Source organism: Myotis myotis, unplaced genomic scaffold (genome assembly GCF_014108235.1).
Source record: "Myotis myotis isolate mMyoMyo1 unplaced genomic scaffold, mMyoMyo1.p scaffold_m19_p_3, whole genome shotgun sequence".
In the NCBI taxonomy this organism is placed as follows: Eukaryota; Metazoa; Chordata; class Mammalia; order Chiroptera; family Vespertilionidae; genus Myotis; species Myotis myotis.
Window position 1 is genome coordinate 145,236,062 of NW_023416335.1, and position 15,214 is coordinate 145,251,275.

The window sequence follows — 15,214 nt, forward strand, 5'->3', positions numbered from 1 at the left end:
TGCTGTGCAAGAGCTGACCCTATGGAGCAGGACTTGCTTTAGTGAGGTTTTGGTGCTCACCAAGTCTGCCCCTTGAATGTGTCACTTGTGCAAGTGGTAGGGTTATAAGTTGGTGTGGTCAAAGCTGACCACTTGGTGCACTAGCTCTGGGGCCTCCCAGGAGGTGCAAAGTTAACCTCTGTCTGTGCTCTGCCAGGGGCCACCCAGCCTGAGCTACAAAGCAATCTGCAGATGGCTACTCCTTATGTTGATTGGAGGTGCCCAGGAGATGCGAAGCTGTGAACCAGGGTGGACTGCTGCTAGTGTTGGGCCTGAGGCCACATATTAAGAGGTATGGAGCATGCTGAGACCAGCTGCTGGCTATTTGAGATATTTTAGGAAAGTCTGAAGCATGAGTCAAGAGAGGTTAATTGTATGGAAAAGCCACTGGGGATGGCTTGGATGAGCCTGCAAGTAGGTAGGGGCAGGATCTCAGGACAAGGAAAAAAGTGTGAGCTAGGTTGATGGAGATTCAGTATGGCTACTGACTATTGGCTCTGTGGTGGGGAAGGCTCAGCAAAGGAACACTGGCCTCTGCCAGCCCTTCTTTTTGGGAGAAAGCTGCCCCTCTAGCTCTTTATCTGATTCCAGACAAGTTAGTTCATCCCTGAATGTCCCAGGTTCCTTTTAAGCTGCTGCCCCAGAGCTGGAGCTCAGAGGGAGTGAGTCTGAGTAATTCTGTGTGTGGGCCCTTTAAGAGGAACTGCCTAGGACTCCCACAGCCTCTGTGTAACTCAGCCACAATCCCTGCTGGTTTTTACAGCCCAATGTTATGGGGACTTCTCTTCCCAGCACTGGAACTCTGGGCTTGGGGCCTGGTGTGGGGCAGGGAAACCTGCCACAGTCAAGATAACCCTCTTGATTTTAAACCACCATGCGTGGGTGTAGGACCAGCTGGTTCTGCGATTCTGCCCCCTGTCTCTGCCATTCCTATCAGTCTCCATGTGCTTTTTATTTATTTCTCTAACTTACATTCAACTAGATTTCAGGTGGTTCTGAGTGATGGTTGTTCTGTATTTTTGTTGTAAATTTTGATGTGGCTGTGGGAGGCTATGTCGCCATCTTGAACTTCCCAACTGCTTCTTTATCAAGGACAGCCAAAAGAAATTCCTCATGAAAATTCAACTCTTTTGATTGTATTTTCAGGTAGACATAGGCTTATTCTTTAAATCAATTTTTTTCTTTAGAGTAGAATTATTTTTTTTTTAGCTAATATAAAAAAAATAACCAAATACATATTTTTTTATGTTAAAAATTCTTTTTTTTTTCTGAATGTCTTTGCCTCTGAGAAAAGGTTGAAATTCCAATATCTTCTCAATCCCTCTAAATACATCGTTTCTCTCTTGCTGCTATATGTAGCAAGTCAGCTGCTGAGATTGGAGCTTCTAAGAGCCCAAGAAGTTATCAGACTGAATATTTCCTCTATACTCAGGAAAAATAATAGACATTGGTGGGATGAAAAATGGAAGAATAAGAACAATTTAAATCTAGGACTATAAATTGTGGGCTATTCATTAAATCGTGTCTGAGGAATGGACTTCTAACCCTGGGCACCTACCCACAATCTGTGACAAAGCATTCACTCAGTAGTCAGCCACCTGGAGGTCGGTGCAGTGTCTACGTGACATTATACACCCAGATGAAAATCTAAAACTTCTTTTAATACACAGAATCTTCTATCTATTTGATCCAAGGATCAGAGATGAAAGAATATTTTTACTTAAACAGATGCTTGGTGATGCCCTACTCATTTGAATTTGCCCCTATTTGCTTCCCCTATTCTTTTATCAAGTAGGCATCTCTCTGCTGTTCCCTAACTTGTTTTTAATGTTTAAAAATCTTGTTTCATGAAAACTATGTTTACACTTATAAAATTTCAGGAAAGTTAATTTAAGTATTTTGGGAAATAACAATAAAAGCCAACACTGTGTATCTGAAAAGTGTGGGTTTAGTGTTAAAGCAACTGTAACATCATCACCAAAACCACAGTAGCACCTAACAGTTATTGCTCCACATATGCGGCCCTGTGCAAAGTGCTTTATGTACATTATCCTACCCATCAGCACAACAACCCAGTGAGGTCGGTGTCATTATTGCTATTTTACAGATGAGAAAACAAAGGCACACAGTAACTGCCAAGATCTCTCAAGATCTTCTTGATCATTGTCAAGAAGTCTTCTTATCCCCAAAGTGGGGATAGTGATAACTATTGTACTGTTTGTTATAAAGGTCAAATGAGAAACTGACTAAAAGCACTATTTGAATTTTTTTTTGTCATGTGAGATTACAAACAATGCAGTCTGCCAAACTTAGACAGAAGGACCTCTTTATCACCACATTATAAGACTATATAAACAATTATATTAGCTCATCTACTCTGTTACACATTTGGTGGCCAGAAAAAAGGCACCTTCTATCGTAGGACAAAGTATGAGTTTTACACAGAGTTTAGGGAAACATAAGAGTGCCTCCTAGAGAGAGTAAATGGTGCTGATTCTCCCTCAAATGTGCCTTGACCATATCCTCTTTTAAAGTTTTGTACACATGTATGGGCACAGAGCATTTTAAAACGTAGATTTTGCTATTATTCAGGTATGGTATGACCAATAGATCAGGAGGCAACTGCTACTGAAAAGATAGTTTGTTACTCACAGTTCTCAAGAGTAGGGGACACATCAGTTTGCAGGGCCACATGGGGTCAGGAGTCAGAAGGAATGGGAGAAACTCAGGGGCAAGAGCCTTTATTGTGGTCTCCATGGGAAGAAATGGACAGGGTAAGGAGGCTTAGAATCAGCTAGCTTGAATCATAGCGGGCTGTGGGGTGTAAGGGCTGTCTCAAGTTGTCTGATACCTGGTCCCGGGGTGATTAGAACAGGGAATGTTGACCCAGAGTGTAAGAGCCCTGCAAGAGCCTGATAAAGAAAGTGCCTGGCAGTGTAGACTTTGGCTGGTTGGTTTGCATATGAAGGTGTGCTTGAGTGGAGTCCTTGCTATCTCTAGGAATTAGCTAACCCTGGGAGGGGCAGTCTCCCCTAGGTCAGCAAGGTCCCAAGGTAGCAAAGCATCATAAATACAATGAAAGACATGATTAATACACAAGGATTTTGTGTTCTAAATCCAAGGGAGACTCCTTCCTTCTTTGGCCCAAGAAAATTGATCATTCAAGGGATATATTACAGTCCAGTAGTAGAAACAGAGTAAATTAAGTATGATCATCAAGTGTGAATGCTGTGACAAGTGAGTTCAGCATGGTATGGGCGCAGTGAAGACAGTTTTCTAAAATGGTGAGACACAGAAAGCGTTCTGTGATGTTTGAGTTGAATATAGAAAGACTCATAGAAGTCAGCAAAATGAAAAAGAAGAAAAGCATTTCAAGCAGAGACTAACACATGTGAATACGTGGAGGCACGAAACACGGAAATTGCAGGAGGTAGTTTGATACGGCTGGAGAGAGGAGAGCCTGGGGAGTTAAGAAGGGGGAAATGGCAGCAAAGTTTGCAACTGGGGATGAGGCAAGAGAAGTTGGCTTTGTGGGTTAAACTGAGGAGGTAAATTGCATTATGAAAGCCATAGGAAACCACTAAGGGATTGACTATATAGGAGAGACATGACCAAAGTTGCATCTTGGACAAACTAGTGGGGTGGTAGGGAGTGTGTGTGTGTGTTGGGGGTCTATGCCAACTGAGACAGGAGACTCACAGTTACACAGCAGAAAAGTGAAATTGTCTGAACTTATGCAATCTCAGTGCCAGAGGAGAAAGGGGACAGATACAAGAGACATTTATGAGACCTAAATTTAGTCAAATTAACATCATAATATTTACATTACATTAAGGGCATGCTAACCTAATATGAATAAAAATTTGGGAAATAATTTATCCCTCTAAGTTTGATTGTTCCTTTCTGCTCTATAGAATTTTAGGCAATTCCAAGTGTCCTTTATCTGTATCTACGACTGGTGAAAAACGGTGACAAGGTTAACATTCAGACACAGATTTAGATATGAGCATATATAACATGTGAAAGCAACAGGATGTTTGGAAACATCTAGAAAAGTAACAGAGTTTTAGAATTCATTTGAGTATCTGGCATTGGAGCAAAAAGTTGATAGGAAGGAGCTCTTGACTGGGGTTTTTAGGACACTTCGGTTCCAATTCCATTTTTGCGTGATTTTGAGAATGTCATTAACCTCTTAAGAATATGATTTTCATCATCTATGAAAGAAGATGCTGGACTAGGTAACTTCCAAGGTCTTTTCCATTCCAAGTCCCATGCATGGGTAGACAGTGCATTTGACACATCAAAAACCTCTGCAATACCTTTAAGTGATTTTAATTCTGTTTATTTGGGCAATTAGGACAATGCTCTAGCAATGACGATTAAATTTCAGTCTTGCACTGTGTAATGTGAATTTAGGCATATAGTTTAGTCATTCTGATTTGTGGATAAAAGATTATCCTTTGAGTCCTTTACAGTAGAACTTACTTCAAATGTAGCTAGCTATGAGCTCAAGCTCTGAATTGTTTTTTTATAATTAATATAAATCTACCAAAATTAGCTTTTCCTTCTCAATATATTATGAACTATATTCTGAGGAGTATCTACAGCTAAGGTAAAGGAGCTTCAAATTACTATATAATAGTCATTTGGGACCCGTCCATATTCACCCAACACTTCTCACAATTATAAGAGCCTGGGAAGTAAACTTTAATCTGGAAGGCCAGCAGCTGGAAGGTGGAAGGTGGAAACTTGCTGTCAGTTAATCATGCTGCTAAAACTTTTGAGATCTTCAACTGAGATATGCTTACACCCTGGGAGAATCTGGTTTAACTAGGATTTCCTTTTGCTACCCGAGCTTGAAGACTCAATGAGAAAAGATCTTGAACTTCCTCCTGTACTCTGTTGCCCTGAGCCCCAGAGAACAACAGCTGCTAGGGAGCGGGGGCTGCGGTGAGTTAAGGTCTCCCACCACAAGGACAGTGATGTGGCTTACCAGAGCTAAAATCAAAGACCCCAATTTCGGTGCACTTAGAGTTGATACTTTAATCCCAAAGATTCTTCTTTCTAAACTTACCTTCATCTTGTAGTTTGAAGCCCTGGGGAGAAAGTGTCTTAGATAAGAAAAATGCATCCTCCCAGTTCTCCTCTGATGCTATCTAGAAGCCTGGGATGAAGAAGGATTAAGAGGGACAAAGGAGAAGTGAACCATCTGGGACTGGGTGCCCAGTGGAGATCTCAGTCTCTCAGTTCTGCCTGCACTGTTCCTTGGGTAGCAGATTCCCTTGGTTTGCTTTATCACCTCTCTTGCCATTCTTTTTTTGGGGGGTAGGGTAGAGGGGGTGATGATTAGGTTTTATTATTGGGCAGCTGGCACTATAACAATGATAGAGTAGAGCTATTGCCAAATGCAGGCATGTCTGCTAACGGTCCCGTCAAAACAGAAAGGATGAAGAGAGAATAAAGAGGAAGACTTCTTACCTCAGTCTTTACTAGAAGACTCCGAACTCATTCTATAGATTCATTGTAAAATAAATGATTCTTGCAGAAGTCACAATACATGTACAAAATAGATAATCAAGGAATGTAACTCCTTCCATGGGAACTTTTATTTTATTTTCTATAACTAAATAATCCTCACTGCATATGCAAAAAGTGAAAGCTTATTTTTATGCTGATAGATTTAAAGACCATTGATTATGTAATAGAGTTTTTTCAAGTGCCTCATAAGAAAATTTATAACCTAAGAACTTCAAGTGCCATGTGGTGTTTTGTGTGTTGGACCAATAAATTCATTAAAATAACACTGGGTAAACCCAAACACAACACAATGAAAGTCTAACACAGCCCACATTAACCAACCCAGTTTAAAATATCTTTGTTATGTGCTAAGGTTAAAAATTCAGCAAATTCTTTATATTTTTTCCACTTGAGATCATGTGTGGTTTTCTACTTTCTTGAGAGCTACACTTTTGTGGCTTTTTGATCAAAGGAAGGTTATTTTTGCAAATAGATATCTTTTGTAGAAGTTCCTGTTCTACGTAATCAAGGTTTCAAGAAAAAAAAAAGTACAAAAATATTTACTAATTTTTTAGTAAAACTCAAAAATTCTTAGGTTCTTAGTGTAGACTTTGGGAAGGAAGGTATGCATGTAAGGTTAGCCATCAGTTGTGCGCGTGTGTGTGTGTGTGTGTGTGTGTGTGTGTGTGTGTGTATTAGTGAGGGAGTGAGAAAAAGAGGTAGAAAGAGGAAATAAAGGAATTTGGCTGCAAAATTGAGTAACAGTTTAAAACATTTGGCTTCCAGTTGTGAAAGATGAGCAATGCCGGGGAAAAGGCTAGGCTAACAAGGGACCACTTGAGGAAGCCTTAATCTCAGCTGGCAGGCTGACGAGGAAGGTCAGCTCGGTGCACGCGTTCTCAGCTGGAGTTGGGCTCCCTTTGCCAGGACAATTGTCTTCTGCATTTCAGCTTCTGAACTGAAATGAAGGTGCCTTCACACAGCCAGCTCAGTCTCGCTCCTCAAAAGGGTTGGCTCTCCACTGTCAAGCCATGTCAATGTTATATATCATTTCCACCGAGCAAGTAGCACAAAGGAAATAGCTTCCTATTGGGGTGTCAGGGTGTGTGTTAGTGTGTGCATGAATTCGCTTTCTTCCCCCTTGACCACCAGTCCTTCTTAGAAGATGGAACAAAACTCCTTCTGAAGGCAAGAAGGATAAAATGAATATGAAAATATTGTGCAGGCATTAAAGAGTGAGACACTTGAAAATTAAGGATTGCTGAACAATTTTAAATTATTATTGATAACAATAGAAAACAAGATTTAAGGGCATTGTTTTAAGAAATTTTAGAGATTATATTTCAATGATTCCTAAATTTTCTAAACATTACTACTTACTTGATGAGGGGCTATTTATATTGAATATAATTTGTAATTAATTAGCCACCTATTTGTTTTTCATGGTAATTTTGTAATATAATAAACATTTAGCACATGTTAGGTTTATTTCAGTAAATGAATTGAAGGACTGAAAAAATTAAATGAATAGTTAAGAAAAGTTTCTTCTCTATCACTACCATAATCATTAAACTATGCATAAAGGTGAATACAAACTCAAATAACATTGGCCTGTTCAGAAAGTTCATGTCTCTCTGAATGGAGAAATAATTCCAAAGAATGCAACTACTCTACTTGACACATGGACCTGACCAAAGAAAAAAAGTTAGTTTTATTCTTTACTTGGAAGTTATCAGTCAATTGATCACTCTTCATAATACCCGGGCTACCACAATTTATCTTTGGCTTGGAGACAAGAAAAAGTGAAAAGGTATTTACTAAATTTAAAATCTTGGCCTTAAGTTATATAATATAATTCTCCTTTTATTGAAAATTAAAAACCACATTTCCCAGAGCTTCATAAATTGTGTTCCTGAAAGGAAAAATGTGCTGAAATATTTCAGCACCAATTACATTTACTTTGAGGCATAACCATAAATTAGAAGGCTGGTTTTCTTATGTTTCTGGTAAGCTGGTCCTGAAGATAACTTCAAAGAAGTTAAAAAATATTTTGAGCAATGGAAATATCCTTGGGATATCCAAGTTAGGGATGAAAATAGTACCTGTATTATAAGGTTGTTGTGGGATATATGATCCAGTAAATGACTTAGCATAATGCCTGAAACTCAAGAAGAACAATATAAATGTCAGCTCTTATTATTATTGTGATTAAACTAATAAGGTACTTTAGATATGTAAATTCTGGTGTATTTGTTAAAATAAACAACTCATTGCATCATTTAAGTTGAACACAATTTAATTGTAGTTCAAATGGCGCTGAGCCATAATTGTGGGACCCCAGTAGCCTTGAGTTGTTCTGTTACTTTGCAGATAAGTAGTCCTTTATTTTTCTCTGACCTCTTTTAGCCACTGGTATTTCAGCAGCCAGTTCAGCCAATTCTATTCAGTTCGGCATTACAAATATTTATTAAATATCCCTTAAATGTCAGACACTGATGTGGGCACTGGGATAGAAAGTGGAAATTTCCTTCTGCAGAAGAGCTCAGGCTAGGGAGGAGGATAAACCCTGAAGGAAAGAGAGCCCATCATCACAGCCTGGAGTGTTATTCCATCTGACTTTAAGGAAGATGATTTTGTGGACATGGGTTGGCTCCTTCACATGCTCTCAAAGTAAATTTCAGCTTCTCCAACCCCAGATTTAAGCACTGAGAAAGAATAGGGTAATAGATGAGGGCATAATGATGGACTCCTGCTTATAGAGCCTTTTTTAAATTAGTAATGCTAACACCCTACTAACAGTCTTCTAGCATTATCACAAGGTAACTTGAAAGCAAATGACTAATGTTCTACCTGCCAGTTTCAAATAAGGCATATCCATTGGGCTCAATGTAACAAAACAAAACAAAAATTTATCTGGGGGAGGTAGGAGAAAATGCCAGGGATTTCAAGAATGGGCCTGCTTCCTACCATGTAACCTATTGGAGAACAAAACTAATTTTGAATTATGAACATTTTTATGGAATATTCTGTTTTATAGCCTGTGAAATGTTTCCTTTTCCCATAGATAATGAATTCCACCGGTGAAATTGAGCATGTGGTTGTTATCTATAATGACTGAATAAAAATGTGGATTAAAGCTGACAGATCTGGGAATAAGAGTCCTAGTTGGTTTGAATTCATAAGCAGATTTAACAAATAAAATTTTACTAAAGTACAGCAAAAATAGCAACAGGACTAGATAATCAGCTTTCTTTCTTTGGTAGGTAATATATCAGTTGTGGCTCTAATGATATCTCTTTCTACTACAAGGTTCTATAAAGAAAAACATTACAACAGGAGTGAGGAGATTGAGTCTCAAAGAAAGGAATTTGCTTTCTCAAGAAAAATTCAATTTACCAGAAATAACCATTTGTGGGGTGTTTACAAGTAAAAGTACCATTTAGCATTATTCTAAACTTATATAAATAACCAAACCAAACCAAAAAAAATTTCAAAAAATTGCTCAATAGAGTTCACTATTGTTTTTTCTTTCCTTTTAAAAAAATTGATGAGAGAGAAAGAGAGAGATAGAGAGAGAGAGAGAGAGAGAGAGAGAGAGAGAGAGAGAAATAGATATAAGAGAGAAATATTGATAGGTTGTCTCCCATACACTCTCTGACCAGGGATCAAACCCAAGACCTAAGTATATGTGTTGATCAAGCTGGAATCAAATCCACAAGCTTCTGGTGTACAGGAGGATGCTCCAACTAACTGAGCCACCTGGCCAGGGCCACTGCTGTTTTTCATTTCTATCTATGGCATATGATCTGGATTTAATGGGAAACATACTTAAACTTATGGCTAAAATGACTTAAATGTATGAATTTAATAGAAGAAATATAAACATGCTTTATTAAAGTAGGTAGATATTAGGTATCAGTTATAAAAGCATAAAGATTCTGCAATGTCTTTAATTTTTAAATGATAGGTTAATTGGGTTAATTGCTTATTTGCTTATCACTCCTATGCTTTTGACAGCTATATGTTTTATTTTTTAAAATATATTTTTATTGATTTCAGAGAGGAAAGAAAGGGAGAGAGAGAGAAACATTAATGATGAGAGAGAATCATTGATGGGCTGCCTTCTTCATGTCCCCTACTGGGGATAGAGCATGCAACCTGGGCATGTGCCCTGACTGGGAATTGAATTGTGACCTCCTGGTTCATAGGTTGATGCTCAACCGCTGAACCACACCAGCCAGGTGACAGCTATCTGTCATAGAAATAAAAAACAATCAAATAATTCTAATTAATAAAACTTAACCATGACAAATCACAGACCGGTTTTGTGTTTCTGAACTCCTTTAAATACAGCGGGAATGGTTCCATTATTTAAAAAATAGCTTTATTTAAACTACAAAGGTTATTTTTTATCCCAATCTTCTTTTTATTAATTTAAATTTTTAAATTAAATTAAAATTTTTTCTTTTTTTTATTCCAATCTTCTAACTCATTTGTGATGGCTACCTGTTGTTGCTTACCAGAACTCCTTTACTTTGAAGACAATGAATAAGAAAGAAAAAGATTGAAGATCATGTTTAACTGTATCTAAAAATTCATTCTTGTCACACAAACTCTGTCATGTATATGATGAACATATTCAATAAAATATTTATTTTAAATCTACACTAAAAATTGTTTGACTCAGAGCCACTACTTTAAAAAAAATCACTCAGACTACTTTCGTCAATTAGTTTCAATAATTGCCTCCATAATGAGAACTCAATAATAATAATAATAATAATAATAATAATAATAATAAAGACCTTGAGAATTCTGGAGTAAAGGAAAGAACTTGATTAAAATGCAGAAAAATCACTGGCATCATTATATTTTAAATTAATGTTAAAAGTAGGTTGTAGAGCAAACTATAATTTTGGAATTGATGTAAATTTTAAGACTGTTATAACAGTTAAGGCTTTTGTAACCATTACTAAAGGACAAACATTTTCCTTTATTTAATATACATTTCTTTCTTGAAGGGAGGCAGAAATATAGAAAACCATTTTAAAGATTAAAAAATGTTTTTAAATATTGAAACTGCATTTTAAATACTTAAAACACTTGTATGACACCAGGGCTGTCCTTAATTTAACTAACTGAGGTTTTTGATAGGTTCTTGTTAATACCAATTTTACTAATTACATGTAAAATTAAATTTTGTTCCAAAGCTACATATGGAAAAGTTACCAAACTACATACATTAAATTAAAAAACAAATTCTTCTTTGGTTCCTTTGGTTCATGTGACATAAATTTGCTTGTGGATGAAATGTTCATGTCCTTCAGCAACAGCAAGAAAAAAACTCTGTTTTCATTTAAAGATAAAATGGCTGTTGTAGATCAAGAAAAGTATATTTGCTATATTAGGATGTTCATTAGAATTTAGTTTTCTACTTGGATGCCACATTAACTGTATGAAAGACATATCAAAGTAGCATAGAGGAGCTTATTTTCAAGAGCTTATTTGAATGTATTTTCAAAATGTTCACATTTTGTACATTAAGACAACTCACCTATAATGATATTATAAGCTAGAACTACTTTATTTCTGATAAATCATGACTGGTAAATTGAGATGCATTTAACATTGTCAACAATTATTGTTTACTTTAATGTCTCAACCTTGGTGGTTTCCTTACTTTCTGCTGAGTCAGCTTTATTAGCCCCTTTTATAAAATCAGAGCCCATAGCCACCGAGGAGAGAGAGAGAGGAGAGAGAGAGAGAGAGGGGAGAGAGAGAGAGAGAGAGAGAGAGAGAGAGAGAGAGAGAGAGAGAGAGAGAGTTTCCACCATGTTCTGTGGTCCAACTACAGATCTACTGTGCAATGCAGTTCGGAAAGAGAAGAGAGTTACTATTAATGTTGGCTGAAGATTTAGCTTTTCTGGGGGAAGAAAGAAAGGCTATAAAAATGCACTTAAAGAGCTCTAGCTTCTTATGAAGAGAGTTAGGAAACTTTCTTCACCTAGGAGTCTGACTAGTCAGCTCTCAGATTGTGGTAAAATCTATTTGCCAAATGTGTGCAGCTGGAACTTGCCATCATTAATCTGTTTGAAGAAAATGAAATGCTTGTTCTTTTGTGGGGAAGGGAGGACGATTAAGAGATAACATTTTGACTCAAATAAATGGTGATAACCTACTACAAACAAAAAAAGACAGTAAAGTCTGGCCTTTTACCCAGGAGTCTTTACACACTGCAACTTTCTCATCAAAGCTTAATTACCGCCAGGCCCCAGTGGCATGGGGCTGTAACTTACTGTTTCCTTTCAAAGCAAAGACAGTTATTTCTTTAAACAAGAAAAACAGTAAGATACATGCTTGTTTATTTGAATATGAGTAAATAAAAATTCTTTTAGGTTATGAGTGCATAAGGGAAGGTAGAAATGTTTAGGTAATTCTAGGTGTAACCAAAAGAGGGCGCCATTTACCCTGAATGTCTGCACAGATTTCCCATGGTTGTAAAAAACAAAAACACCCAAACCCCCCCAAACCTTCTACCCACGAGGGAAGGGCATCCCATGGGCCTTGGCACTTTGTTTTCTATAGGAGAGCAAATTCTGAAATCGGGTATTAAGAAGAAAATCAGTTTGGTTATTTACTTCAGGACTGATTTCTACATTGTGCACGCATGGTCCCTGAAATGTTAACCATTAGAAGCAAGTATTTAACATTCACCCTAACACTTTCACAGACACTCCGAGTTTAAGAACATTTCCCCTTAGGCCAAGCTACAGGCTGTCATCACAAAGTGTGAGAAGATGACAATTTCCTAACGGTGTCTTAACTCCAAGGAGTTGTCTGTAACGATAGGTGGCAAACAGCGGCAGTCAGACCTCCCGAGCACGTGGAGGATGCTCTGAAAAGCATCTGCAGTATGTGGGAAACGATCTGAGGCAACACTTGATGCCAAATTTTAGCAACAGAAGCCTAACAAATGTTCCTTCTTTCAAGCGGGAAGAAAGCATCCTGACACTATTCATGATTTTATTTTCTGTATTCTTAAACATGTTTTACATGAGTGTATGGGTTCAATAGCTAAGCATTTGGGGGATTGCACACTTCTCTTGCCGACAGTCAATTTCTTCGGGGTGATGGCAAAGAATAGTCCTGTGCTCCAACGTGAAATTGCCGCTTCGCTCTCAGAAATCCACTATGCAGAGAACACATGATTCTTGAAACGCGGAGTTCCGCAGTTAAAGCAGGGAGACTGGGGATGAGCATTTCACTCTGTAGCACAGACAGCTGTTTGGGGGCGGAAATGTGAATTCTCAGAGAATGGTCACTTAGGGGAGATTTCTATCATTGTGAAAACATCTCTGCCACAGGCAATGAGCGCCATTGAAGGGAAACCTGGTAGGGACATAGGTAATTGTATAATCCTTTTGGGTAAAGAAGTTAAAACAGTTTTATGGCAGATGCGGAGGAGATCGCCATCTACTAATATCAAAATCTAGCAGGATGGTCCATTTCTTTAAATGTAAGTTAAACAAGTAAACAAAAAATTATTTTTCTTCCCTCCAGAAAACAGTTTGTCTCCAGAAGAATCACTATTTCGTGGAAGGCGTTGTGCAAGCCTTTTCATGCTTCTTCCCTCCAGAAAACAACTAAAATGAGGAAAGAATGAGTTCACAAACATCCCAACTAGCTCCTGCCAAGGTACACGAGAGAAGCCGAAACTAACATTGCGTGGGCTTGGGGTGGGCTCCAATCAAAGCCTCAATGTGTCACCTTGTCGTCAGCAGAGTAGCCTCGACCCCTGTCTCTCAGCCCCAAGGCACCGAGCCCCAGCGTCTCCTTAGGGGGAGGGAGAGCGGTGGCCTTGGTCTCTCCGGATCCGCCCCAACCACCCAACCACCTGTTACCCTCCGGGCCTGGGCTTTCCAGAGACGAGATTATGAAATGTACCGCTGCCTCATCTCCGCGGAATGGGCTTCAGGGGTTGTGTTTGGGGACAGAAAGGGTGTGAGGATCTGCAAGGGACGGCGGAGAATTCCAGGTCTCCTCTCGCGTGTCCGCGCCGCTGTTTACCCGCCCCGCCGCCTTCAGCCCACTTCCCTTCCCCTCCCGGGAGGAGGAGATGGTTAAAGATTACACCGTGGCGGCCGGCACTTCAAAGGGCGGCTCGGGCAGCCAAAGGTAAAGATAACGTTCTGGCAGCTCTAATCGGGTCTGTGGTTGCCACATTTTAATCACTTCATAAAAAAAAAAAAAAGGATAAAAGAAAGTAAGAAAAATGTTACATTACGCGACCGTGCAAGGGATGCAGAGTAAGCTCCTTCAGGGCTGGGCTAGCTGGCGGTTTCCTTTGGGGGAACTTTTTGCAGCCCATCTCTCCGCGGAGCGTGACCAGACACGGAGGGGAGGGGAGGAGAGGGGAGGCGAGGCTGGGGCAGGGACCCACCGGGCAGCCCGCCCTTGGGCTCCAGGCTCAGCGGCACAAATGCCCACACTGCAGGCAAATGCCTACACTCGGAGCAGTTCGCTCTGCCACTTCCCTGGGGCTGGACCCGGAGGCTGCGGCGCACCAGCGCGTTCCCGGGATTGCGCCCGAGCCGCTTCTCCGGGGGCCCAGAAAGTGCGGTCGTACTCCCAGCGGAGACACGTGCGTTTCCCCGGGGCCCCAGACGCCCTGTGCAAACTCGCCCGCCCCTCCGGAGCCGGCGGGAGCCGTGGAGCCCCCCGCCTGGTTTTCAGGTAGCCTCCCTTCCCCTCGTGTCCCCCCATCTCGGAGTGCAGTGGGGGCGCACTTACAGGTAGGAGGTGAAGACGCTGAGGTTGGCGGGCAGCTCCGAGAGCCCCAGGTCCGAGCAGTCCACCCTGAGCAGCATCCTGCCGTCGGGCTCGCACTGACAGTGCGCGGGGCACCCGCGCAGCAGCGCGCCGGGTCTGGGCGAGCCCCCCCCGGCCGCCAGCTGCAGCAGGACCGGCAAGGTCAGGAGCGCGCGGACCGAGGAGGTGTCCATGGTGCCCGGGCAAGAGGGTCGCGAGCGGGACGCGGTCGCCGGGCAGCGTCTGGGTGGCTGCGGGTCGGGGCGCGCGGGACGCGGGTCCGCCGGCGTCTGCGGCTCAGCCGGCGCGCTGCTAACCCCCGGGGGGCGCGGAGGAGAAGCGCCGCGGGGCCGGCCCGTGCCCGCTGCAGCCACGCGGACCTCCGGAGCGGCCCTGGCTGCCGCCGCTGTGGGGACGGGGAGCGGTGCTGCTGCCGGCGGCCTGCTCGGTGTGGAGCAGCATCTCCGCTCGCACGCTCGTTTTTTAAAGCGCTCCAGCCCGAATTGCGCGCCCAGTGACGTCAGCGCAGCCCGGCTTCCCAGGCACCCCCCGCCCGGCCCCACTTTCCCTCCTCCGGCTCCCTCCCTCCTCTCCCGAGTCTGGGGCCGGAGGCGGCTGGCGGCGCGCGGTGCAGGCGGTTCTCTGCGCTCCGACTTTGCCTCCGGGGGGCGGACTCCCGCGGGTAGCATCGGGTGAGACGCAGGGGGCTCCCACCCTTATTTCTTCTCGCATCCTGGCCACCCAGATATGAGAGCCCGAAAAGACCTGCTTCAGAGGGACACAGATGGACGCGCGGGACCAAAGGATGCCACACGCTTCCTCCAAGCCCACTTCAAATAAAGGATGAAAT

The 15,214-nt window shown here is 41.5% G+C and overlaps 1 protein-coding gene across 2 annotated transcripts in view; it reads right to left on the minus strand.

Moving 5' to 3' along the window:
- Nucleotides 1-14,844, minus strand: part of LGR5 (leucine rich repeat containing G protein-coupled receptor 5) — a 145,492-nt gene extending 130,648 nt beyond the window's left edge. For both annotated transcript variants that reach the window (XM_036298873.1, XM_036298871.1), the window contains exon 1: nucleotides 14,347-14,844. In XM_036298873.1, coding sequence (XP_036154766.1) covers nucleotides 14,347-14,558 — 212 coding nt within the window. In that variant the 5' untranslated portion in view covers nucleotides 14,559-14,844. The remainder of the gene's footprint in view (nucleotides 1-14,346) is intronic.
- Between the last annotated feature and the right edge of the window lie 370 nt (nucleotides 14,845-15,214).